Here is a 27500-nt window from a genome sequence, read left to right as displayed (position 1 = left end):
CTACTAATATAGACTGAAGTAATTAAAGCGGGTCATGTTTGGAATTGTAACAGCTGAAATCAATAATATATCAGTATTCTGATATTAACCTGTGGGCCGCATTAAGTGAAGGTGGGGGCTGCATGTGGCCCCCAGGCCGCCAGTTGCCCATGCATAAGCACTTATCCTTTCATTATGTCCAATCAGGTGCGAGCTATGCTCCAGATTATGAGGTGGTTCAAGTGGACCTGGGTAGGAATGCTGTTTGTTGATAATGACTATGGACACAATGCTGCCAGATCCTTCCAGTCTGAGCTGGCCCAGTCTGGTTTGGCTTGTCTAGCTTATGTGGAGGTTGTGCCCATGGACTCTGACCCAGATGAACTTCAGAGGATTGTCTCTGTGATGAAGAAATCCACAGCTTGTGTGGTCATTGCATTTGTATCCAGGAGCGGTATGCCTAAACTCCTGGAGGAGGTTTGTTTTATGATTTATGATGCATTCATAATGATAAGGAATATTCAATAGCAATTTAGAAGTGAACACATTCTTTCAGAATAAAAAATAAATATAATGATTTCTTGAACACAAATTATACAATGTAATTGAATGACTCTCTTTAGGTTCATCAATTTGAATGCTCAGCAATGTATTGTATATTTGTGTGTATTTTTTTTACACGTTTTCCTTATTTTGCTTTTCTCTCAGTACTTCTGTGCACAATAAGCAAACAGATAATCACATCATTCACACATCTCACTGCTATAACACTTGTTTAACTAAAGTCTGTCTGTGGGTTTTATGAATATTGAACCAATGAAAGTATTAACTAAATAACTACATTGGAACACAGGTTATTTTTCCATTTCCTGAATGGTTTTGGACATACAAGGTTTTTTGTATGTCTGACATACAATAAACAGTAACCAGCAACCATGTATACTAATATATTTTGTTCAACACAATAGGTGATAAAGCAGAATGTTACAGGTCTACAATGGCTGGCCAGTGAGTCCTGGGCAACATATACTGGACTCCAGACTCCTAACTTCATGCCATACCTGAGAGGAACCCTGGGTATCTCCATCCGTCGTGGAGAGATACCAGGTCTCAAGGACTTCTTGTTAAAAATACATCCTGACAATGACCCTGACAGAATCTATGAAAATAGCATAGTGAGTATTTTGTTTAATTTACTTTTTAAGCTGCAATGTAACACTGATGGCTGTTTTCAAATGTTTACAAGGTTTATTTATGTTTAAGGCTTTATTGTGTTTCTTCAGGTGAGGCAGTTTTGGGAACATACATTTCAGTGTAAATTTGCACCTCTTCTGACAGAGTGGGTGGATAATGTTGGAGGGGTGTGTACTGGACAAGAGGACCTAGGAACAGCAGAAACTTCACTGTTGGATGTGTCTGACCTCAGGATAGAGTACAATGTTTACAAGGCTGTGTATGCTCTGGCCCATGCCCTCCATGACATGTTGCAATGTGTGCCAGGAAGAGGGCCTTTCATTGGGCACAGCTGTGCCAGTTTACAGACAATACAGCCATGGCAGGTATGATATGAATTCACAGTTTACCTTAATGTTTCTAGTTGGACTCACATTTACAACAATAGCGAATATGAGATTGGTAAAACACATGAAAAATGCATTGTTAATGTTCTTACAGTAATGTATAGCAATACTAATTGCCTGGCAGTAAATGATTATCAGTGTTTGGAGCAGGAACTTGAATATTTGGTTAAAACTAAACCTGTTTTGTTAACAAGTTAAAGCTCTACCATATTGTGATAGTAATCATAGCTGTAGACCAAAGCAACAATTCACAACCTTTTGGAATCAGGGCCCACTTGCAATATCCTCATGGCCCACCAGTTGGCCCCAGCCCAAAGGTTGGGAATAAGTCTCGTTCTGTGTAATTCTCTTCATCACAATTTCCTAGCTTGTCTATTACCTGGAAAAGGTCAACTTCACCACATCAAATGGTGATGATGTATCATTTGATGAGAATGGTGATCCTTTACCAATCTATGATGTCATGAACTGGGTGTGGCTTCCTGATGTAAGCACGAAGGTTCACAATGTGGGTGTGGTCAAGAAATCAGCCTCCGGAGATGAAGAACTCATCCTTGATGAAGACAAAATCTTCTGGAACTTTGAATCCAAAAAGGTCACTTTGGCTTTCTTAAGTAACTAATGTTGAGCTCATGGTGTGAATGTAATTCAGACTGAAACTGATCACTGTTACTCTCCTCTGTAGCCTCCTCGGTCAGTGTGCAGTGAGAGCTGTTCCCCTGGAACCCGTGTGGCCAGAAGGAAAGGAGAACCTGTCTGCTGCTTTGACTGCATTGCTTGCTCTGAGGGAGAGATCAGCAATCAGACAGGTTGGTTGATGGATTGAGTTTTTTTGGTGATAGCACAGAAAATATTTATTTCCATTGTGGTCCTCTGGACATAAACACTGTAAATTGAGCTTAAAATCCAAACAATCTGTTTCTATTGGCCTTTCTTAGAGAGAAGCTGTCATCTTAACACATTCCACGCCAGAGTTTAATATCATAATGTACTCACCAGTGCTAGCGATTTATTGTTGTTGTTTTTTTTTCACGTCGCCACAGACCTCGCTAAATACCTTAAGATTGCGCGTTAAACTGTTTGTAGACACACAGGTTAGTAGTGTGAGTGGCCCAGAGAAAACCGTTTCGATCGGCGACATTCCATTTTGCAGAAGTCGCGGTTTATGTTAAACAGCGTTCAGCGAGGAGAAAAAAAACTTAGAGATAATGGAGGATTAGGGGAAGATTTAGAGCGACGGCGAGTGGAAACGAAAATCTCCGGATATGGATATTTCCATATCCGGGTGTGCTACAATGAAATGTGTCACTGCAAGGGAGGCCTACAATGAAATGTGAACCTGCGAGAAAAAAGAAAAAAAAAGACCACACAGATAGTAGGATGTAGCAGTGTAGGTTATCTTTAGGATGATAAAGTACTTTTATGTCCCTTTAACCTTGCTGTCTTTGTTAGACTCTACAGAGTGCACCAGTTGTCCAGAGGACTTCTGGTCCAGTACCCAGCGTGACCATTGTGTCCCTAAGAGCATGGAGTTCCTCTCCTACCATGAGGTCCTGGGTATCTCCTTGACAACCATCTCATTGCTAGGCACACTTATCTGTGCCATTGTCCTGGGAATCTTCGTCTATTATCGTAACACACCCATGGTACGCGCCAACAACTCAGAACTCAGTTTCCAACTTTTGCTGTCACTGAAACTGTGTTTCATGTGTTCACTTCTGTTCATTGGCCGTCCCAGGCTCTGGACATGTCAGCTGAGGCATGCAGTATTTGGGATCAGTTTTGTGCTTTGTGTCTCATGTATCCTGGTAAAGACTATGGTGGTGTTGGCCGTGTTCAAATCCTCCAAGCCTGGGGGTGCAGACATTATGAAGTGGTTCGGTGCTATGCAGCAGAGAGGAACAGTTCTGGCTCTTACTTCCATCCAGGCAATAATCTGCACAGTCTGGCTTGTGTCAGCCTCACCAACTCCTCATAAAAACACACAATACAACAGTGATAAGATAGTCTATGAGTGTGAAGTGGGATCAACAGTTGGTTTTGCAGTGTTACTGGGTTACATTGGTTTACTGGCACTCCTCAGCTTCGTCCTAGCATTCATGGCAAGGAATCTTCCAGACAACTTCAACGAAGCCAAGTTAATCACTTTTAGCATGTTGATCTTCTGTGCCGTGTGGATAGCCTTCATCCCAGCATATATCAGCTCTCCAGGCAAATATGCAGATGTAGTGGAGGTATTTGCTATTCTAGCATCTAGTTTTGGCCTTTTGGTGGCACTGTTTGGACCAAAGTGTTACATAATGCTTTTGAAACCTGAGAGAAACACTAAGAAGTCCATCATGGGTCGCAGTGCCACCAAGACATAGAAGCAGAAATGCAATAATTGTGTTTTTATTTATTGTACATTTTATAAAAACATATAAATAGATATGAAATTACCTTGTTAGTAATAGATTCAGCTTCAGATTCAAACATCTATTATCTGTAAATACAAGTTGGTGAAAAGTTTATTACCCTCCCTTAAAGGCAACAATGCATGGTGATTTTTGACCTATACAGTAGATAAGACAATATAGCACTTCTTCATGGGTCAAATTGTATGTAAGCAGCCATTTGGCAAATATACACGTAAGCTATCATTGTTCTAACTTTATTTTTTTTTAAGGCTTCCGGTTTGAACAAGTTAAAGCTGCTTTGTGTGACATTTTCATGGTCAAAAGGCCTGAAAACAATATGCTCCGTATGAAAGTTTCATAACACATACCAACCAGTGTGCACGTGAGAGCCATTTATGTTGATTCCTCTATAGCAGTGTTTCCCAACCTTTCTGGTGCCAAGGCACACCTGGCTACAATTGTATTGCTGCTACAACATTTACTCTCATGTACAAGATGTAATAAAGAAACCTTGAACATTACAAAATGTCTTTGGCCTACAAATATATAAACTCTGGTCAGTGCTGACTGGAGGAGTCTGATTTCACCTTACCAGAGTAAAACTTCTTTGTACTAAACCCTATACTTCTAAAAACACAACATCCAAACATGTATGACAGCACTCACTCAACAAATAATTTTAAAAGGGAAAAAAAGGAAAGAGACAGTGTCTTTGTTTGAAACTTCAGTCCTTTTTTAGAAAAATACTTAATAAAAAGATGTGTAAAAAGAAAATACAAAATTAGGCCACAATACAACTGTCTTAGTGTGAAACTTGAGCTTGTTTTGCTGAACACAGAGTTTGTATCCTGGCTGAGACTGATGACAAGCACACACGGAGAAGCCTAGGTAAACCCCTCCCTCCGGAAGACTCATTTTCATTTTTTTAAGGAGTAAGTCTGGCCTACACGCCTGTATGGGCCAAGGTCAAGGTCTTTATTAATGTCCCAGAAGGGCAAATAGGTTTACAGCCGGAGTAGTGGTTTTAAAACATACAGACAATACAGGACAACAACAGACATGAAACACCATAGCATAAAACATAAGTCTGGGCGCATCTAGTGCGAGAGATAAAACAAAAGGCTACCTTCAGAAATATAAAGTGCCTGTCATAAAGTGCTTGTTTCATCATCATCATCATCATCATCATAGTATAAGAGATAAAGTGCAAGAGATAAAACAGAAGGCTATATTCAGAAATATAAAGTGCCGGTCATAAAGTGCTTGTTTCATCATCATCATCATCATCATCATCATCATCATCATCATCATCATAGTGCAAGAGATAAAGTGATGAAGTGCAAGAGATAAAACAAAGGCTACATTCAGAATTATAAAGTGCCGGTCATAAAGTGCTTGTTTCATCATCATCATCATCATCATCAGTAACATTATCCTTTACCTGTTACTGGCAGCATTGATTGCACAAATTGAGGCAGGAACAAAGGAGTGCTTGTATCTGTTATTTTTGACACCAGGGGCACCCAGACGACGGCCAGATGGCAACATCCTATACTCTGGCTCGAGTGGGTGGGCTCTATCTTGCCGAATGGACCTGGCCTTCATAAGCAGCTGTCTGTTATAGAAGGGGTCGAGGCTCTCCAACTGGATGCCAGTAATTTTGGAGGCGGTTTTAACTATACTTCTAAGAGAATTTGTATCCTTAATGGCGAGGTTGCCATACCAACAGGTGATAGAGAAGGAGATAACAGAATGTACATAGGCACTGTAAAACAGTTTCATCAGGTCTCTATCGACATTAAATCTGGCCAATTTCCTTAGACAAATCAATTCAATTTGCTGTCAATAATCGTGCTAAGATATTTGTAACTGGGTACGATTTCCACTGGCTGGCCACAGATATCAGTGTTCTGGGTGGGATGGGGACCACATCTGAAGTCAATACAGAGCTCTTTTGTTTTTGAGATGTTCAATTCAAGGAACGCATCACTACAGCAGGACAAGAAGTCCTCTGTGACCTGACCATGCCCGACCTCGTCATTGTCGAGAAGGCTGACAATGACTGAGTCATCCGCGTATTTTATGATAAAACGGTTGTCGTGATTACTGCGACAGTCATCCGTGTACAAAATAAACAAGAAAGCGGAAAGAACACAGCCCTGTGGCGAACCAGTGGAAGTGGACAGAAGGCTAGACATTGTCTCATTCACCCTTACACATTGAGATCTGTTGGTCAAAAAGTCAAGGATCCAGCCTACCAGACATGGGTCTACACTGAAGGTGTTCATTAATTTCTCAACCAGAACATGGGGCTGGATTGTATTGAACGCTGAGGAGAAATCAATAAAGAGCAACCTGGCATGCTTTTTACTGCCCTCGAGATGCTTGAGAACTAGGTTTAGAAGAGTGGCAGTTGCGTCCTGGACGCCTCTGCCTTCCCTATATGCAAACTGAAAAGGGTCAAGAAGGCTCTCAGTTTTAGCCACAAGCTCTGACTTGATGAGCCTCTCGAACTGCTTCATGACCAGGGAAGTAAGAGCCACAGGTCTGAAATCGTTAAGTGTTTTAGGTTTGCTGTTCTTGGCTACGGGTACAACAGTGGACCGTTTCCAAAGGGAGGGTACTCTCTGCTGGCTAAGAGATAGTTTAAAAATAGAATGAAAAATGGGACCTAATTGTTCAGCACAGGTATTTAGCAAGCGACCACCGATGTGGTCCGGGCCTGAACTTTTACGAGGGTTGCATTTTTTTAAACAGTTGATCACATCCTGCTCGTCAAAGAAAGATCTGGAGGGGGGGGCAGACAGAAGTCTATTCCTGATCTCAGAGTGATTTCCACTGAAATGGGTGTCGAATCTAACATAGAAATCATTGAGGCTCTGAGCCAGTTGCTGGCCACAGTTGTAATTGGCTAGTATGACCTTATCCTGCCATTTTCTTTCAGCCCTGTTATGGTTTTCATACCATCCCAGGCAGAGCCCAGGTTATTTGCTCTAAGTTGGCTCTCAATTTTGTCCTTTTAAATCTTTTTACTAGCCCATACCTCTCTTTTGATTTCTTTTTGTATACTTCTGAGCTCTACTGTGTTTCCCTCCTTGAAGGCCTTATTCTTCTTCTGCAGAAGAGATCTAAGGGAGTTAGATACCCATGGTTTAGAGATTGGGTACACTTTGATGGTTTTCTCAGGAATAACAATATTCTCACAGTACAACGACCATCTAGTAGCAACATCCGTCAGTTCATTGATGTCTGCAGAGGACTCAGAGAACATGTCCCAGTCTGTGTCCTCAAGGAGGCCCCGGAGGGTCTCACAGGCGTTGTTATCATTCCAGTTCTTAATGCGGATGCTCTGCACTTTACCACGTTTTAGAGCAGTGCGGTAAACAGGGAAAAGGTGCACACAGTTATGATCGGAGGCCCCCAGGGGCGGGAGGGGTACGGATTTGTATGTGTCCTTGACATTACCAAAACACATGTCTAAGGTTTTACGTATTGGTGGATGTCTCTGAGAGTCTTTTTCAAGGACACATGGTTCATGTCACCAAGGATGAGATTTGGTGCGTCAGGGGAGATTAGTTAGTTTCTGTACAACCCTGAGAATTTGCTCACAGGCGCTAGCCTCATTAGCTTTTGGATGTATATAAACGACTGTAATAAATATCTGTGGGAACTCTCTCGGCAGATATGCTGGCCGCAGAGAGACAGAGAGCAGTTCAACGTCAGGGGTACACAAACTCTCCCTAACAATGACAGATTTAACACTGCACCAACGCTCATTAACATACAAACATACCCCCCCACCAGTTGACTTGCCCGTAACTGAGGCGTCCCGGTCCAGACGAAAAGGAGTTCCAAAGCCATCGATCTCCAGATCGGTGGCCAAGTCACGTTCGGATAGCCAAGATTCCGTGAAGGCTAGGATGCAGGAGTCCCTGAAGTCGTGGTTGCAGCGGATTAGAGCGTGCAGTTCATCGGTTTTATTCCGGAGGGACTGCGCGTTGGAGAGGATGATGGAAGGTAGTGGGATGCGGGAAAGGGGCTGTGTCTTCCTCAGGCGAATGCCTCCTCTTCTCCCACGCTTTCTGACCCGTTTTCCCGTCCAACGGGCTCCGGGAGGGTCGCAGGGTGTCAGTACTTCCACAGGGTTCGGCCGAATCAGGTCCGCGGGTGGCTCCTGAGCGTTGCTCCAGCGAAGTAGTAGTAGCTGCTCTGTGGTGTATTGGGTTCGAGCTGGCCGATTGGGAGACAGTAGTGAGTGTCCCAGGCTCCATGTCAGCTGAAACACCAGCAACGCCGAAAGCAGAGCGAGTAGATCCATAGGGTGAAGTGAAGTCCACAGTCAGGCCCAGAGAGTACAGGCTCTGTCCAAGCCAAGTCAAGCCAAGTCAGCCAGAGTGTTCCTGCTCTAAGTTAGAGAGTTCAGGCTCTATAAGGAGAGAAAGTTCCCTCTGTCGCCTAACTCCGACCAGCTTGCGGTTGGCAAGGTTCTGTATCTCTTGTCGGCGACCGTGTCCCCAGACCGCCGGCTAAACTAGCCCCGCTGGGGGGGCGAGTAAAGAGAGTAAAGTAGGGTCCACAGCCCGGGCCAGAAAGTACAGGCTCTGTCCAGGTCAGGTCCAATCCGACGGAGTGTTCCTGCTCTAAGGCTAGAGAGTTCAGGCTCTGTACGAAGAAAGTTCCCTCTATTAGCCTAGCTCCGACTAGTTTAGCCGCTAGCCGTTAGCCGTTAGCAGGTCTCTGTATCTCCTGTCGGCGACCGTGTCCCCCAGATCTAGGCTAAAAACGAGCCACACTGGGGGGAAGTTGGCAGAAAGTTCTCTCAAAGATGCACTTAGACCACAGGCTCCGTTGTCAGCATGGACACAAAAGACGTAGAACGAAAGAAAACACACAACAAACAACAACAAACCGTACTACTCTCTCGCTGCTGGTCGCTGCGTGCGCATGCGCCCTAGCTCCTGTATGGGCATTTCTCTTCAGCTCATAACATGGAAAGCCCTATCAGTGTCCTCGCTCAATGTTCTGTCATTGACAGCGAAGGTTGGCCAATCAGGTGGCGAGTTTGAGTGAAACCGAATGGAACCGAGTCCAGCCTGAGTGCACCCGACCAAAAACGAGCGGCAGCCATCTTTTCTGTGCGCTATTTTCTCCGCTGTTTTAAAACTTCAAAAAGCTCTCAAACTTCTATTTTGAGGCACGGAATTTACTTATAAGATATCGTTTGGATAGAATTTAGTTGTTTAACTTCATATATGTGGTCAATTAATCATGACATGCCTATTTAAAAATAAAATTTCAGAGAACCGGCAGTGGCGGGCAGTGACACGTATGTATCCGAATAAAGCAACCTATTTTCGGCATAGCCCCTTCAAAAGTCCCCTTGCGTCATACTTGGCTGGGGATGGGGAAAATGAACTGTTGATTGGCTGAAGGGGTTGTCAGTCAACTGTGCTAATCCAGCCCAGCTCCCAAATTGCCCATACAGGCCTGTAGACCAGACTCCTTCCTGAAATCAAATGCAAATGAGATTTGCCGGGGAGGGGGGTTTACCAGGCTACACACGGAGCTCCCAGTTGCCCACTACAGACGGATACCAAAACACTCGCCCCAAAACACAGTCGCCCACCTGGTATTCCTAAACGTAACCTCAGTAAACTATGTTTAACACTTCCGCGACAGCCATCAGGCCATCCCACACACAGCCTGAGATAATGTCATAATGACCGATCGTTTCCTTCTATTTTATTGGCCAGTGTCTCCCCCTCTGGCTTCAGACGATCCCAACACCTTCTCCCCCGCGCTGCGGGGGATTCCATTGTCTTTTAAATACCTATTAACATTTCAATTCCACTCTTCTCAGTGAGCTCACATTATAGGTTGTTGCAGACAGGCAGAAACATTATAAGCTACAGTGGTTATCTGTTCGTTCATGCGCGATCTTCAAACGGCCGACTATTGCCGCCTATTGGACCTCAGAGGTACCTAAACGTACCTTTAAAAGTTGACGCCCACAGAATCTTAGCGCCTCCCATTGCAAGGATTAGAAAGTTTATATGGCTGTTCAGCCACAAGGTGGCGCTTGGTATCAAAATTAAAAAAGTTAAAGTACTCGTTATAAAGAAAGTCCAGTTTCACATGTTATGTTAAAATTGAAAATAGCAGATCTACAAGCTTACAACATGTAGCTTAGTTCTGCTATATAAAGTTTATATAAGACTGAAGTGGTTAATGTATGTTTTGTAATAATAATCAAAATCTGCAAAGTAACTAGTAGCCTAACTAAAAATTTCCAACACTGCGCATTGCATCCGTCTGTGTGTGTGTGTGTGTGTGTGTGTGTGTGTGTGTGTGTGTGTGTGTGTGTGTGTGTGTGTGTGTGTGTATAAAATAAAAAGTAGCAGATCTACAAGCTCACATTGCCGACAGACAGACAGACAGACAGACAGACAGACGGACAGACTGTCTGTCTGTAATATATATAATATATATTATTATTTTTTCTCGCATCACACATGCTGTGTAGTATATATCCTAATTTTTTTGAGACAGTCCAGTTAGTGTAGAGGTTAACACTGATGTCCAGTGAATTTACGGCCCGCGTTCGAATCCCACCCAAGGAGCATGCGAGCAAAGCGAGTTAATTCAGCCAAAATCTGTCTCTTGCGTTTCGAATTGTATTCTTTGATCTGCTGGTGCCTGGTGATATAACTTAACTGTCACAACTTGGTATTTATAAACATACTTGTGTGAATTACGGAGAAATCTGAATGAAGTCTTGTTCGGGGAGGCGCTACGCACTTATGTGGATCTCTTTGTGTCAGTTGTGCGACCCATTTTTTTGAAAATAGCAGATCTACAAGCTTGTGAGCTTAGTTCTGCTATTTTTAAATAGCCAACGTTTATACAAGGCTGAAGTGGTTAATGTATGTTTTGTAATAATAATAAAAATCTACAAAGTAACAAGCAACTAATGTTGTCAAACACTGCGCATCGCATCTGTGACACACAAGCCACCACAAGCAGGCGGACCTATATTCACACCTCAGACCGCCTGGATCATTGAAAGAAAAACCCATAAACAGTTGAATGTGGAAATACACGGTTTCTGCCCATCCCTCTAAGTCTAACCCATGTAGGCTACCTGTATAAACCATGCTGTTGCATGCACATGAAAATGTAGGCCTACTTAAAATCTCAAAATCGGCCGGGCTGAATTTGCACCCCCCCCTCAAAGAAAGCCCTTCCCTTCCCCCAATAATGTTTGCAGATGGGCTATTTTCAGCATAGGCTACTGTAGTATTGCCTATAGATAAGACTGGGGATTTTTGTAGCCCAGACTGATTGGGTGTCGTTGATAAAATGTTCTTAAAAGGGAGATTTGTTAGGTTAACATCAAGAAGGGCCGGTCAGCTCCCTTCACGGCTTTAGCAGGCAAACCCCCCAATACCATGCTTTGTTTTCAAATGTTGCATTGTGCACAAACGTCAGTAGTATTACAACGTTATAAAAAATGTGCATGACAAAAAATAACCCGAAAACCTACCACTTCCATACAGAATGGGAGGAAGACTTTTTTTCCCCCCATTCCAAGTGTGTTTGTCTTATATGCAACGCCAGCGCCGCTATTCCAAAGCCCCGCAAAAAGCACAAAGTACAAACGTATAATAATAAATATTTATTTATATATTTTCTGAAACTTGACATTCTGCATGAGAGAGAGAGAGAGAGAGAGAGAGAGAGAGAGAGAGAGAGAGAGAATGAATGACTTAAATCAGGGGTCTTCGACAGGAGGTCCGAGACCCCTAGAAGGTCCTTAGAGTTACTGCCGGGGGTCCGGCAGTAAGTTGTGGTTCCGCCGTGTGGTGGGAACAGAGGTACTGTAGCACACGCTACACACACACACACACACACACACACACACAGAAAGTAGGCTACATTTGGGGAGGCATTGTGAGCTTGTAGATCTGCTACTTTCAAAATATGTTTTATATATTTTATACATTTGAAAAGCACAGCGAAGCTTTGAAAAGCACCTGGTAGTGATCTCTCTCTCTCTCTCTCTCTCTCTCTCTCTCTCTCTCTCTCTCTCTCTCTCTCTCTCAGAATGTCCCGTTACTCAAGGTACATTTTGAATATATATATTTATTTTCTCATTCATTTGAAAATAGCCGATCTACAAGCTCACAATGCGTCGCCATGGGGTTGGTCGAATCCCCCCCCCATATCAAAACAGAAGATCTGCTTTCGGGAACCTCGGAAACGAGCCACTCTCGTGTTGTTAGTGTGTCTGGGGGTTCTGCAGGAGGGCGAGGTGGGGGAGGGGGGTGGGGTGGAGGAGGGGGATGTCTGATCTCATCAGGTCATAACAAGATCTACAAGCTAACAATGTGTCTCTCCCATTAGCATTGCAGCTTGAAGATCTGTTGTGTTTGTTGATCACACAGCTCCTCTCTCTCTCTCTCTCTCTCTCTCTCTCTCTCTCTCTCTCTCTCTCTCTCTCTCTCTCTCTCTCTCTCTCTCCGAGTACGCAAATGAGCCATGCGGTCTTACAACGTACTGTAAACACAAGCACTCCCTAGCCCAGATCTGCTATTTTTTTGTAACCTTGTGAAAACTTGTGAAATGGGAAAATAGCCGATCCGCTTTTGGGGGCAGGGAAAATAGTTTCTAGCCTACATGAGAGCTTCCTTTTCTCTCCTCCAAGGCACTAGGCAGGTTACAGTAGTCTATTCACACCTGGCTTAGACCGTGGAGTGTCATGTGTCATTGTTACAGTTTGGGGGTAGGGATCATTTGCATCTTTTGTGCGTAGTAGATGTGATTGTGTGTGTAAAGTGGTATAGTGTTTCACCGTGTCAACTCGAATGCTACTGAACAGGGATAAATTAATTAATTATTATGGATATAAATATAATAAGTAAACAATCAACAATTCAATGGCATTGCCAAATGCACATTTTATTTGACCACTTATTTTATTCTTAGTTTTAACTGCACCCTCAAAAACATTTTTTCATTGCACCCTCAAGCTAAGCTTCTGATTAAAGAAGTTAGGGACGCTTGGGGTTTCACCGTGTAAAGTAACTAAGTAAATTTACTCAAGTACTGTAGGCCTACTTGAGTAATTTCCAGCTTTCTGTGCTTACTGTGTGTGCACTTACACCGTGTGGCGTGTGTCTCTTTCTTTGAGCGGGGGAGGGGGAGTTCTATCAAGCCAGGCTATTTGTTCAGATGCAATTTCAGCGCGGCTATTAAATAGGCTAAAGAAAAAAAAAAGATCTACAAGCTCACAACGAGTCGCGATGCAATGCTATTATCTAACATTTTAGTCTAGAAGAAGTAACTGTCTTTTCCCCTGTATGAGTCCTCATGTGTCTTTTTAGATTACTTGTTTCACCAAAACCAACAAACGGAACAAGTAAGTGTTTTTCCCCCTGTATGAGTCCTCATGTGTATTTTTAGGCTTCCCATGTGACTAAATAATTAATAATCAAATAACAGTAGGCTATGTAGTACACGTTTAATAATAAAATCATTGATCAAAGTTCGAGTTTCTAGCTTTCAAAAACAAAAAGCAGATTTGTAAGCTCATTGCCTGGGATTCAAACCCGGGCCGTAAAATGACTGGACTTGAGCTGTAACCACTAGACTATTCGACTGATTCGGGATGAATAATAACAATAGGCCTACTATATATACAACGTTTGTCTGTCTGTCTGTCTGTCTGTCTGTCAGCGCGCACAAGATGTACTTTGTAGATGTTACAATCTATCTTTAATAATACTAATTAGATGTGGTGTAAAGTAAGTTATTTTACTCCACTACAATTATTTGAAAACGAACTAAGCACATAGTTTGATGCCAATACTTTGTATCTGTATAGGAGTAATATACTTTAATGAATCAATGTATTTACTTAAATTAATCAATTCATAAATACACATATACCTTAATGTAATGTAATCTAGAGTAATTTCTTTCCTCTGCAAACATTTTAGCTCTCTTATGCCACCTACTGTCCACCTACTGTATTACAGCGCAAGACACACCTCCAAGGCATAGCCACACCCCCAACCTTTCACAACCTAGGGTGAGGTGAGTCCTGGTAGGTACCTTTCAGAGACTGGGGCGTATAGGTCAGCAGGTAACCACTGTAACTTGTAATGGTAACTGCAGATACTGTGTGTAAAATATTTATTTAAAAAAGCGTGTAAAACAGCGCGATCTGTAGCGTCACATTAAACTCTTCAGTGAAACATGGATAGCCTACCACTGAATTCAGCCTCTGTCTCCACGTCGCTGACGCAAGCGCAACACGTGAACACGTCGATGTTTCCACATGTACCCAAACCTGCACAAAATATCTGATCTACAAGCACAGAACAGTTGCTGCGTGACAAGCTATATGCTTGTAGATCTGATCTTTTTCTGACGCTTTGCAGTGAACGTGAGAAAAATGGGTTGCCAAATTTTGCGAGAGAAATAAGCAGGCAGGTCTATGAAAATGTTACTGCATGCGTTGTGCCCTGAGAAAACAGTGAGGCATGAAGCAGTAGTGTGTATTTCTGTCTGTCTCCTATATGTCATCATGATTTGTGATTTGTGTATCTGGGAGTCTCATTTTTACTTCCATGTACTGTTTTTCTGTTTTTTTGTCTTACTAAATAAAGTACATTAATCAATCAATATTTGTGTGTCAGTGTGTTTGTCAATAGATATTATTATATGAGAGCTAAAGTATACATTTCCAATTCCAAGGCCATGAAATAAAATATGTATTACAATCATTTCAAAGACATGTCTATCAAATATGGTTTTGTAGAAAGGCAATCAAAGGTTAGAAATAACAGCAACAAAGTGTCTTAATTCAACAACGTTTATTTTTTTTCAATGCTGGTTACATCAGAATATAAAGCAAGTGTGAAATAAAAAACAAGCAAAAAAATTGAATGTAAGCATTTAGTTTCTGTTGCTACATTTATCCGGGTGGCAGCTTCAACGCAACAAATGTTCTCTTTCTCTTGTGAAACATTTAGAGACACTTATAACATGTCATAAAGAAAGCGCCAGCGCATGTTCCACACGCCCTTTTGTCACATTTCTGACAGGCCTCTGTGGTTTTGTTTCCACCACATCTGTCCAGCTGACACTGCTGCCTTCTCTTCTTTGTCGGGGTGTCTGTGTCAGGTGTCTGTGGAGTGCCTGGAGTACCGGCTCTCTTTGCAGCTCGTGGTGTGGTCGGCTGAGGGAGAGAGAGAGAAAGAAAGAGAGAGGGAGTGAATACATGATTTGTAATGCACAATAAATATGCTATTAGATCTTGTGGATGTATTGGACATTTGGACTAGTGACTACATGATTATAAAAACATGATTAAATTACCTGCAGTGCGGGCCGCGGCTGGGGCCTAGGTGTGCGTGGTACTGGCAGGTCTCTGCCCCTTTCCACCATGTATTCCCTGCGTAGCTGTAATCCCAACGCTTCTAGGAACTCTCTCCTGGTGAGCCGTGGTTTGCCCATGCACTGTTTGAACAGCACATAGGCATTGATGGCAGCCAGGTCCAGCATGTTGTAAAAGACAGCCACTGGCCAGCGGCTGGTGGCAACTTTCACTGTGTAGTTGCGTGCCATCTGATCCAAAATGTCCACTCCCCACTTGGACTTGTTGTAATCGGTTACAGACTCTGGCTTTTTCTTGGGGTCTGTACCAATCACGATGGTAGGGTGCATGGTGCTCAAGATGCAAACGTTTTTTTGGGGGTTTGCTTTGGTAGATGGTCAGAGTCACATCTGAGCTTTTCATCAATCTGGTGCTGCTTAGTGGTGCCTTGCTTTGCCGTGCGCTTGGAGGCAACTCGCGCCTCTGTCTGTTCACAGTCCCAAGTAGCGTCGTATTCGATGCTAGAAGACTCTGTGCCAGCTTCATCGAAGTGAAAAAGTTGTCCATTGTGATGTTTCGTCCTTTGTTGAGGAATGGTCTGACCAATCTTTGAACGACATCCTGAGACAGAGGCACGCCATCGCTGCAAATGAGAAGGAGAGAGAGGGGGGAGGATAACGGTTATTACACAATAATAACAATACAGGTATAGGCTACTAGATATTGTGGATGCAGACATTTTAAATACATGTTTATGAAAAGAACATTAAATTACCTGCTGCGGTAGGCCTACTGGCCTTTTCCCAGGTAGGGAAATCCATTTAGGAAATATTTGGTTTTCAGGTCAGCTGCAATCCAAAACTTAATTCCAAACTTGTCTGGTTTATTGGCCATGTATTGCGTGAAGCCACATCTTGCCTTTGAGGGGAAGAGCTGTTCGTCCACTGTGATGTTGACTCCAGGTACGTAGCAAGCCTGACAGTTATCTGTGAACTGATTCCAGACATCACTCATTGCCGCAAACTTGTCTGTTTCTTTGCAGGCAGCCCTGGTGTCCTTGTCATCAAAACGCAGGTAGCGCATGATTGATTTGAACCGATCACGAGCCATGGTTCCCTTTACAAGTGTATTACCATAATCGGTGGCCCACAGTTTGTTCAGGGGATAGCCAGAGGTGAGCATGGCACGAAAAAAAAACACGCTGATGAATGCTTTCAGTTCCGTCACAGACAAATCCCAATCTTGATTATTTTCGTCACTGCGGGCCATCTTAACTGTGCAGTCTCTGATAGTCTCCAACATGTCGTTATCCAACAAACAGAGAAAACTGCTCAGCTCATCTTGAATTCTGACCTTGGCAAAAACTGTAGGACCAGGGGCCTGTTCCTCAAAAGGTGAATTAGAGCTAAAGCCTGGCTTTAACCCCTATCCTGGCTTAATTTAGCCAGGATTAGGGCTGAATCGGTTCCTAGAAAGCTGAATTATCTTGAAGATTAGTTTAGCCAGTTCACCCTGGCTAAGTTTAGCCATGACCCGATTCCACGAAAGAGAATTTAAGCAAGCCTACCTTAGTTACCATGGCAATTTAGCTGTGAAGTTAGCCTGGTGCAGGCTAACAGCCAAGCTTACTTAATCCAGTGCCTTGTTCTTCAAGTTTTTCCACAGTTAATTCAAAACATGTGTTTGTATATGGACTCATTTTAATGACCCTGCATTCAAATAAAATGAAATAAATACAATAAGATATAATCAAATTAATTATATTACTGAAATAGTGTGTGACCATGAATCATAATCATAATTGTTTCACAATGACTCATGTGATATGTAATTGTCACTCTGTTATAGTTAACACTATAGTTCATATTGTTGTTAGATGTTTGATAATATATTACAATTTTTTTCCTATATTATAAAAAATGTCTAACACATACATACATATATATATATATATATATATATATATATATATATATATATATATATATATATATATATATATATATATATATATATATATATATATAAATATATTTCAAGATATATATACATTATTAGTTACGGGTTTAAAGGAGCCTCTTTGTAATTTTAAATGATCAATTTCTAGTCAATGGAGAAATTATTTTTTATTTCTTGTCCACCTTTGGAGTTACATCATGATGGCAAGGTCAACCCAAATCTCTACCAAAGTGGTCTTGCAAATGTGGGGTTATTGCGTGTCTCGTCCCGTCCCCCGTCCCCCACTCATCCCGTCGCGGTCAACCCAGGCTCAGAATCAGAAGCTGGCGGGTAGTAAACTTCAGCTGCTGGTGCGTCTCGTTAAATCTCTCCACACGTACCGCCGTCATCAACAGTCTGTCTCCTTCTGCCAGTTTACCTTTATGTTTTTGAGACCACTGCACCTGCAGTCAACCTTGACCAAAGGACTGTAAAGAAAAGCGCGACAGTGTCCCCTGTTCTTTAATGTTTTACAACGTAACTACACGGATTACGTTCACACTAACACCCTGGAGCGATTTAGAAGCACTTTATAAGAAATCTAACACTAGTACATGTTTTTTATTGTTGGACATTCATCATGGCAGGTTATAACATGGGCTTTTGAGACAGGACAGCCCCTCTTCGCCGGTATGACGTTCAGGTCCGCCGTATCGGCCCGTTCCGACCCACTTTCACCTGCCAGGCGAGTACAGGTGATGGCCCCATGAAGACAAAGCCACACATTTGCATTTATATGTGCGAGGAAAAAGGTCCGCCTGCCGTGGTTGGGAAACGCTGCTCTATAGAGTGTTTATAACTGCTGGTCAAAGTCAAAGCTCATCCTTCTGTGTTTTTGTTGAAACACCATGTCCCATGTCCCTTGCTGCTCATCCTTCCATGGCCTTGTTTCCCATTAAGTGGATTATTCCGTGCAAGGAAAACACCATTGACTTCATGATGCATAGTGTAGCAATGCCATGAACTCATTTTCAGTGTGACAGAAAGCAGACATTAATAATGTAAACTCCTCACATTAACTCATTTACAAGTTAATTGCTAATATTGTTTTCATAATTGTATTGCTGACAAAATGTAAATCTACATTAGTTGAATATTTCTTTGTTACCAAAACGTTCTTAAATTAGTTACTGTATTTATAAACTGTATTTCTGAATACAGATAACAAACATATGCAACATATGCAATCTTTGTCACTGTAATTTGTTCAAGAAATAAACATTTGTGTGTTAGTAAAAAAGTACATTTGAAATGCATCTCTTAGTATGAGTAATAAGTCAAATAAGTATGGCAGGAGTGGTGCAATATTTATACATCACTATGGCTCTGACAGACACTTTGACTCTACTGTATCAAACACATACTATGGAATAAAGTAAGACTTGTCCCTTGTTTGAACCATTTGGCATACAATATGACAATGTTTGTTTAATACTGTAGAGCTCCATGTAGAAATCCAACCAGATTCTCTTTTCCAGACGCACAGTATATTATGTTTAGATGTCTAAATCTAAATTGCCGCCGGACTCTTCAACCGCATAACCACTCATCAGCTCATTGGCTATTTTACTCATGACACGACCAATGAGAGTTAGCGCTTTCATTGTTGCTAAGATACGTCCCCCCCATACTGATACACAGATACAGTACACGATACCCAAACTCTCAAAACCCCGGACATTTGAAGGATTTTATTTAAAAAAAAAAAAACGGACAGGCTGGACAGCCCCCCAAAAGAGGACATGTCCGGGTAAAAGAGGACGGTGACCCTACCATTGCTGCTGGTTTATGTGATGGTAATGACAGTTTTCACTTTTTGGAGGAAAAGATGGCTAGGTCTTAGCCTTGCTAAGCTAACTGGTTAGCTAGCATACAATGCACATTGAAAAAATTTAAATAAGGGGCACGGTGGTGCAGTCCGTAGCGCTGTCGCCTCACAGCTAGAAGGTCCTGGGTTCGATTCCCGCAGGGGATGCTGTGGGCGCTGGGGGCGTGTTCTCTCCTCCGCGTCATCAGTGCCCATACCCTAGGTGGGGTTGGCGAAAGGGCCTCTCTGTGTGGAGTTTGCATGTTCTCCCCGTGTTCCCTAGGGTAGATACCCTCACAAAAACATGCAGTAATCCTGGTCACTATACTGCCTCCCCCTGGCCAGCCGGGGCGCCTGATGGAGGGGAAAGGAACTGGTTGGAATAACGCGTTCCTTCCACGCGCTACGTCCAACCAGGGAAACTCTCCTCTGTCAGGTGACAAGAAGGTCAGTAGGCTCTCATGCATTGAAGGAGGCATGAGCTCGGCCCTGGCCTCCCTAGGTTGACAGAGGGAAGGTAGTGCCCAGGATTACATAGACAATTGGCACTGGTGTAAAAAATTGGGTTACAAAATCGTGGGATAAAAATAAATAAAGTAACATTTCTTATTTTTGAACTACAATACTCAAAATAGTAACTTGTTTGGTAATGACGGCTAATAAACATACTCTCAGATCTGGTCATATTAACCTTTAAATTACCGTAATTTTCGCACTATAAGCCGCACCTGAATATGAGCTGCAGCAGCTAAATTGAATGATTACATATAAGCCGCACTGGACTATAAGCCGCGGGTGTAAAATCCATAGATTTAGGAGGTCCCCTAGTGGCCGTTAGCTGTAAAAATCCATAGATAAGCCGCACCGTTATATAAGCCGCAGGGTCGAAAAATGGTTATAGTCCGGAATTTACGGTACTTACATTTATAAACATCAGGAAGTCATGCTCCTGGCATATCTGGTCATGTGACTCTGATACTTCAAATTGCCATGGCAACTACAGTTGTTGTTTGGGGGGGAAAAAAACACGTTATTGTTCTCTAAGATGTTTGGTGTGATGGTAATGACAGATGCATGAGGGACAGTGATATATATTCAAATTGCACATAAATAAACAATATGAAATTGAACTAGATAAAGTGCTCCTCGGAGGATAAGGATAATTCCTTTTAACAGGACGTTCATGAAAGTCCTTGCGGGCTTGTTTCCAATGAGGGCCTGTGAGCAATTAGGGGTTAAGAGTCTTGCTCAGGGACAAAATTAGACATGGTGGTGGCGCTATAACAGGCCAATGTGAAAAGGGTGGCATTTGTTCCTCGGCCAAGTGGGAAAGCGCATGCAAAATTTCATAGAAATCTCACACTGCGTTCCTGATTTGAGGAATTTTGTTCAAAACGGACCTATCCTGCATGAACTTTGGAAGCCAATTTGTGCCAAGTAGGATGGAATAGGAAATATCGGACACATCCATCTTGTTCACATAACTATAGAGATATTGTGTACCGATTTGCGTAATTATTGGACAGAATCTGAAGCATTAAGAGGAAAAAAATGTTTTACAAAAGTCAGCCTCCTGGTGGCGCTGTAAAAGGCATATCGATGGCCAAAATGCAAAACCTCCTATGTGCAAATTTCATGATTTTCGGATTTCACTGTGGATGAGGACTATAGGCTATGCTGCACATGCTCAGTCTGTCTGCAAGATAGTCCCGCCCCTCATTTTGTCAGAAAAAGTCATTTGACTAAAACCTCCTATCTTGTTCAGTGCCAATTAGTGCTAAAATGTTGAAGCGCAAAGCCTCTTATCTGCACCAGAACTAGTTGAGCAGCAGACAGAGCTGAAACTTGGGAACTCTATGTTATGTAGACCGTCTAAATGTCTTTCAGTTTGTAGTCATCTATTATTTTCAAAATAAAAAAGTGTCTTCCCCCCTTTCTAGTTAAGTATTTGTTAGTAACTCTGTCAAGTTAATTGCATTGCCTTGTTGATTGCTAATGATTAGTGTCAGGTGGTGACACTTTTATCACACCAAGAGTGTGAGTTGATAAAAAAAATTAATGGTAATACTTGATACAGTACTGTAGAATGTCTTGATCTCAAAATGAGCATAAAAAAAGCATTATTTAACAAAAAATATGTTTGTTTGTAAGCCTAACTATTTCTAGGTAAAAACCTCCTATGTGCATCTATGTAGATAGGAGGTCATTTTTAGGTATAGATAGGAGGTTTTGGCATTGAACATTTTGAACCTGTGGTTAGAGGTTGTCATTGCTGCTTAAATGTGAACGTCATTTTCGTGATTTTTTATTAATTGCAGATCAAAATCACACGTGAACACCGTGGCAGCCAACAACCCTGTGAAAATATTGTGGTGTGTCGGTTGGGGGGTATGAGGGTATGGGGGTGGTATGGGGTTTGGAGTTATAGGGTGTGGGAGGTGTGGGTGGTGGTTGGGGGGGTATGGGGTGGGGGGTGCATGAGGGTTTGGGTGGGTGGAGTTTGGGGGTTGTGGTGTGCTGGTTGGGGGCATGGGGACCGGGGGTTCTGGGAGTGGGGGTAATGGGTTGGGTGGGATTTGGGGGTATGAGGGTATGGGGTGGGATGGGGTTTTGAGTTATGGGGGTTGTGAGGTGTGGGCTGGCAGTTGGGCGGTATGGGGTTTGTGGGAGTGGGGGAGTATTGCAGGTGGTGGAGTTGGGGGGGATTATGTTGAGGGGGGCATAGGCCAGTTAGGCCGGATCATACAGGATAGGGTCTTTGTGATGCGAAAGTGTGGTCTAGCCAACACCAACTCAGGACTCCTGAAGTGGGATGGGGTTTTGAGTTAGGGAGGTGGAGAGGTGTGGGCTTGCAGTTGGGGGGGTGGGGGTTGTGGGAGTGGGGGAGTATTGCAGGTGGTGGAGTTGGGGGGGTAGAGGGTATGGTGGGGATTATGTTGAGGGGGGCATAGGCCAGTTAGGCCGGATCATACAGGATAGGGTCTTTGTGATGCGAAAGTGTGGTCTAGCCAACACCAACTCAGGACTACTGAAGTGGGATGGGGTTTTGAGTTAGGGAGGTGGAGAGGTGTGGGCTGGCAGTTGGGGGGGGGGGGGGGGTTGTGGGAGTGGGGGAGTATTGCAGTTGGGGGGTATAGGGTATGGGGGGGATTATGTTGAGGTGGGCATAGGCCAGTTAGGCCGGATCACACAGGATAGGGTCTTTGCGATGCGAGAGTGTGGTCTAGCCAACACCAACTCGGGACCCCTGAAGTGGGATGGGGTTTTGAGTTATGGAGGTGGAGAGGTGTGGACAAGCAGTTGGGGGGGGGGGGTTGTGGGAGTGGGGGAGTATTGCAGGTGGTGGAGTTGGGGGTAGAGGGTATGGGGGGGATTATGTTGAGGGGGGCATGGGTCAGTTAGGCCGGATCATATAGAATAGGGTCTTTGCGATGTGTGAGTGTGGTCTAGCCAACACCAACTTGGGACTCCTGAATCGCTGCCCTCCACACTCTCCTATCTAGCATCAGGGTCTTGAGCTCTACAGTATTGTTGGCTAAGCTGTTACGCCGAAGTGCATCTACGTAGGTGGTGCACTTCTTGTCTCTCCTGGCTTTGCCCTGGGTTGGCTCTCATAGTGTTAGTTTGCTTGCCACTAGTTATGGGTCCCTGACGCAGTGCCCTGCCTCATCCTTCTCTCTCTGACTTTGTCTGTGACCCATGGTAGGTTCCTGTAGAGGACCACATTTCTGATGTGGTCCGTCCATGTGACTCCTAGTGCCATTCATAGCATTCTTGTGTAGTCTCCATCCAAGGCCCTTTCCTGTTGTGCTGTGACGGTCCATGTCTCAGCCCCATACAGCAGTACTGACTCCACTGTAGCTATACGAACAGCCGCCTCTTGAGGTCTTCTCCCATGTCTGATGTGCACTCTCCTCATCCCATGCAAGGCATTCCAGTCAAGTGCCCACTGGACCTTCAGGTCCTGTTCCATTGAAGCAGTCCAGGCCCAGGTTATTAGAAGTCCTGGACTGCCTCGAGTAGCTTGTCTCCATCATCTGAACCATCTTCTCAGGAACTCCATAGGCCCAGAGAATGTTCATCAGATTCCCCCGGTGGATGGTGCCAAAAGCCTTTTGGAAGTCATGAAGGTGATCACCACTGAAAGATTCCGCTCCTTACTCCTTCCAGAATCTTCCTCAGCACCAGTATCTGCCTGAGTTTCTCATTACAGGGTCTAAGATGGGTCTAAGATGGTTGAGGATCTTCGTGTTAGCCGTCTTGGCAGCTTGTGAGCTCAGGCTAATGCCTTGGTGAGTTCGCCTGACTTTGGTACTGGATCGATGATCATTTTGCTCCACAGCTTCGGCAGCTTGCTAGACGTGTGTGCTTGATAAAATCCAACACCACCTCGTCTATGGGCACATACATCAGAACCTCTGCTGTCACTCCATCTTCCCCGCAGCTCTTGCCTCATTTGATAGTAGCCTTGGCCCTCTGGTACTCATCCATGGTGAACCGTCTGGTTTGGGAAGGTCATGGAAGACAGGAGCATCGGATCATCCTCTTCTTCGGTTGAAGGAGGATTTCCTAGGAGTGTTTTGAAGTGCTGGTACCATGTTTCAACTCGTTCCTCTGCGCTTTCTCCCCAGATCTTGGAAGTCTGAGAGGTGCATGTTAACCATGTTTCTGGTTAACATGCACCTCTTTAATGTCCCTGATCTTTTGGGTCAGCTCCCGTTGTTCCAGTTGCATACACTTGATATAGCTCCTCCTTCCTCCGCTTATATTCCTCCCTCAGACCCTCTCCTTTTTGGTCAGCGACAAAGTCCCTGTGTGCTGCTCTCATCTCCTCCCTGGCTGTGGTGATTCTAGGGTCAAGGCATCCGTCTTTCCTCCTTGCTTATAGGCTCTTTAAGACATTCAATGATCTTACATACTATTCCACTATCCACACCGGACACAAGGTTGGTGATCCAGTTGTATGAGTTAGGGGAGTTGGAGGGCATGAGGGTTTGGGTGGGTGGGGTTTGGGGGGTGTGTTGTGCTGGTTGGGGGGAATGGGGGTTGTGGGAGTGGGGGGTATTTCAGGTGGTGGAGTTGAAGGTATAGGGGGGATTATGTCGAGGGGTGCCTGGGCCAGTTGTTTTGTAGTCCACCTAATGGGTGGGGTTTGGGGGGTGTGTTGTGCTGGTTGGGGGGAATGGGGGTTGTGGGAGTGGAGGGGTATTTCAGGTGGTGGAGTTGAGGGTATAGGGGGGATTATGTCGAGGGGTGCCTGGGCCAGTTGTTTTGTAGTCCACCTAATTGTTGTTGTTTTTGGAAAAAAGCGTATACAGTCTACTAACCATTTCATACCATTGAAAATGACCTAGCGTATACCCACGACCACACGCATCTCGTGCAGGGAATGATTATTGTATACCTCAGAAAACAAACCTAGACCACACCACTGATGCAACTGTTTGCAGCTGTATATGTATGTATTTACAGCCTGTACTATTTATCATTATTTAGTTATGCAATCACTTAACATCACAGTGCAAAAGCTCCTATCTGCAGAATTATCCAGGAAAAGTGGGGAAAAACCTCCTATCTGCATTTGCAATATGAGATCAGTGTAATTAACATATAATATTGTAATATAATCCAGAAATCCAGAAACGGTGAATTATGTGATGGGTATCATAAAAAAATAGCATTGTGCAAAAAAGATACAACATTTTGTAGTTTTCTTTTTCATTTTCCCAACAATGTTAATTTTTCAGATAGGAGGTTTTGCATTTTGGCCATCGATATGTGAAAAATGCAGGGCAAAGGTTTTTCCTTGGCCTCTAGGGAGTGTGCGTGCAAAGTCTCACGCAGATCGGTGCAGTTATAGGTAAAAATGTGAATCGTCCTGTTATAGGCCACCATGAGGCTGATTTGAAAGTTTTCAAGTGGCATTTCTTCCTGGGCCAAGTGGGAATCTATGTGGAAAATTTGACGGAAATCGCATGCTGCATTCATGATTTGAGGCATTTTGTTAAAAACTAACCAATCCTGCAAACTTTGAAAGCCAATCTTAGCCAATCAGGATGGAATATGGAAAATCTGAAGGATCCGTGTTGATCACATGACTATAGAGATACTGTGTAGCAATTTGTGTGTTTTTTGGACAAAATCTATAGGAGTAATATAAAAAGAAATTGGTTTGCAAAAGTCGGCCTCATGGTGGCGCTATGACAGGCTGATCTGAAAAATGTGGGGCAGATGTTCTGTTGTGGCATCCAGGGAGTGTGTGTGCGCAGTTTCACAGCGACCGGGCCAACGGTGGCGGAGATTAGCTGGTCGCAGACAGAAGGACGGACGGACGGACGGACGGACGGACGGACACACGCACGGACGGACAGGGGGCAAGACATACTCTCTCGCCATGCCTTTCGGCCTGACGGAGACAAATATGCCTTTTTAAGTTATTATGTAAAGTACATTTTTAAAGAATTTTACAATTTCTATTATTATTATCCTATAATACAATTTGCAGAACTGCCCATGCGCGGAGTGCCTCTGCAGTTATGGGTGTCCCAAGACTCCAAGGGGGTCCGCGGAAAGAGGGGAGCACAGGACACCCAGCGTTGCCATGTCCTCTGATTATATGCGCATTTGCCTTACTTTTCACCACAGCGTTGCCATGTCTGAAAATCATAAGCGACTTTGCCCTACTTTCACACAATACTCTCTCTCACACTGTGAGGTGGCTGTAAGGTGGATCTGTTACAACCTAGCCCTAATAAATAAAATAATAAGTCTTTCAGAAAAAGAAAAAAATAAACTCCCGAAGTTGATGAATCACCCATATATATATATATATATATATATATATATATATATATATATATATATATATATATATATATATATAGTGGCACACACAACATAATGTTTTATATGAAAGGATTGCTAGTGTATGTTAAGCCCTGCCTCTACTGCCTCTGGTGTGAATGATTACGTAGTGGCATAAGGTGACACAGGGGATGACACGGCACTGTGTATAAAATCCAGCAACTGGACAATAGATTTAGAAAGGGGGGAGGGTGTTAGACAGAGGAGGACAGTCATGAGGGCTTCTGTTGACACACACCTGCTTTCATACATGTACTTGACCTTGATATTGTTCTCTTCCTCTGCTTTGTCTTCCTCACCTTCCTCTTCTTGTGAGTTACAGGAACAGTTCAATCTGAACAGAATTTATAAGGCTGGAGACTTTATTCTGGGTGGCTTGTTTTATATCCACTTCTATTCTGTCTTCCCTGAGTTGTCTTTCACCTCCAAACAACAGGAGCCCACTTGCTATAGGTGAGTATCACAAATACAATAGGAAGCAAGACAATAGGTAACTTGTTTTAGCACCAGAGGATTAGTTGATGTAGATTTCTACCACAATATTAATATTCAAAGTTACAGACAAGTTCTGTGTGTTAGATTTGACATTGATGGCTTCAGGTGTGCACAGACCATGGCCTTTGCCATTAATGAGATCAACAGAAACAGAAGCCTACTACCCAATGTGACTCTGGGATATAGTATCTATGATACCTGTGTGACGCTTGGAGTTGCATTCCGTGCAACATTGTCATTGGTCACTGGGAGAGAGGATCATTTTCAATTGCATGAAAGATGTGTTGGCTCCCCTCCAGTGCTAGGAATTGTGGGTGCATATTCCTCAACAAGTTCTATTGCTATTGCTAGAATATTAGGTTTATACAGAGTGCCCCAGGTAAGTTTCCTATTTGAACCCCCTTTTACCATGACATATTTTATGCCTATAATTTTGGTCACTTTGTTATTTACTAATCTAAAATATGACAAATAATGCATTTCGTCTTTTTTACACCTTAAAAGATATAGAACATAATCGTTGCTGTCGAGCAGAACACTTTTTCGTATAAATGCTCTTCTTTGTCATACTACAGTGTCACACAAAAGTACCGAAAATAGCCGATCTACAAGCTTACAACCTGACACGATACGAAACGTTGTGATCTTGTAGATCTGCTATGTTTGGTATTTTTGAAAAATGTAAAAGTATAAAGGTTAAAGTGTTTTTGTGGGTTGTATGAATATTGAACCAATGAAAAGTATTAACAAGATCCCCCATTTTGTGAAAAGTAACCGTTTTGGACAGAAGAGTTTTCCACCCGACAGTGACAATAGAGTACCGAAGTCCTGACGTCACTTGTTCATCCCCTGGTTCACGGAAGTAATTTCTCTACGGAGAATAACATTGCGTCATCTTAGAATCGCCGCATGTAAGAATTGTGGTCCAAAAATAAACAAATTGTCCTGGCAATATTGTCAGGGAGGTGGCTCTGTATCGTTTACGATAGTCAGTCACTCAT

General features: G+C 43.2%; 2 protein-coding genes across 2 annotated transcripts in view; both read left to right on the top strand.

Moving 5' to 3' along the window:
• LOC308093675 (extracellular calcium-sensing receptor-like) overlaps nt 1–27500 on the top strand; it is a gene marked incomplete at both ends in the record, with an annotated part of 82100 nt that overhangs the window by 30318 nt on the left and 24282 nt on the right. The gene's annotated exons all lie outside the window — the stretch shown is intronic.
• Nucleotides 175–3925, top strand: LOC308092811 (extracellular calcium-sensing receptor-like; the record flags this gene model as incomplete). The annotated part of the gene is made up of 4 exons (XM_080438907.1): nt 175–456; nt 1927–2154; nt 2245–2368; nt 3012–3925. 4 exons carry the CDS (start codon nt 175–177, stop codon nt 3923–3925), a joined length of 1548 nt encoding a protein of 515 aa, XP_080295033.1.

This window comes from Gymnoscopelus braueri (genome assembly GCF_963280865.1).
Source record: "Gymnoscopelus braueri genome assembly, chromosome: 10".
Lineage (NCBI taxonomy): Eukaryota > Metazoa > Chordata > Actinopteri > Myctophiformes > Myctophidae > Gymnoscopelus > Gymnoscopelus braueri.
This window is presented reverse-complemented; position numbering and strand designations above follow the sequence as displayed.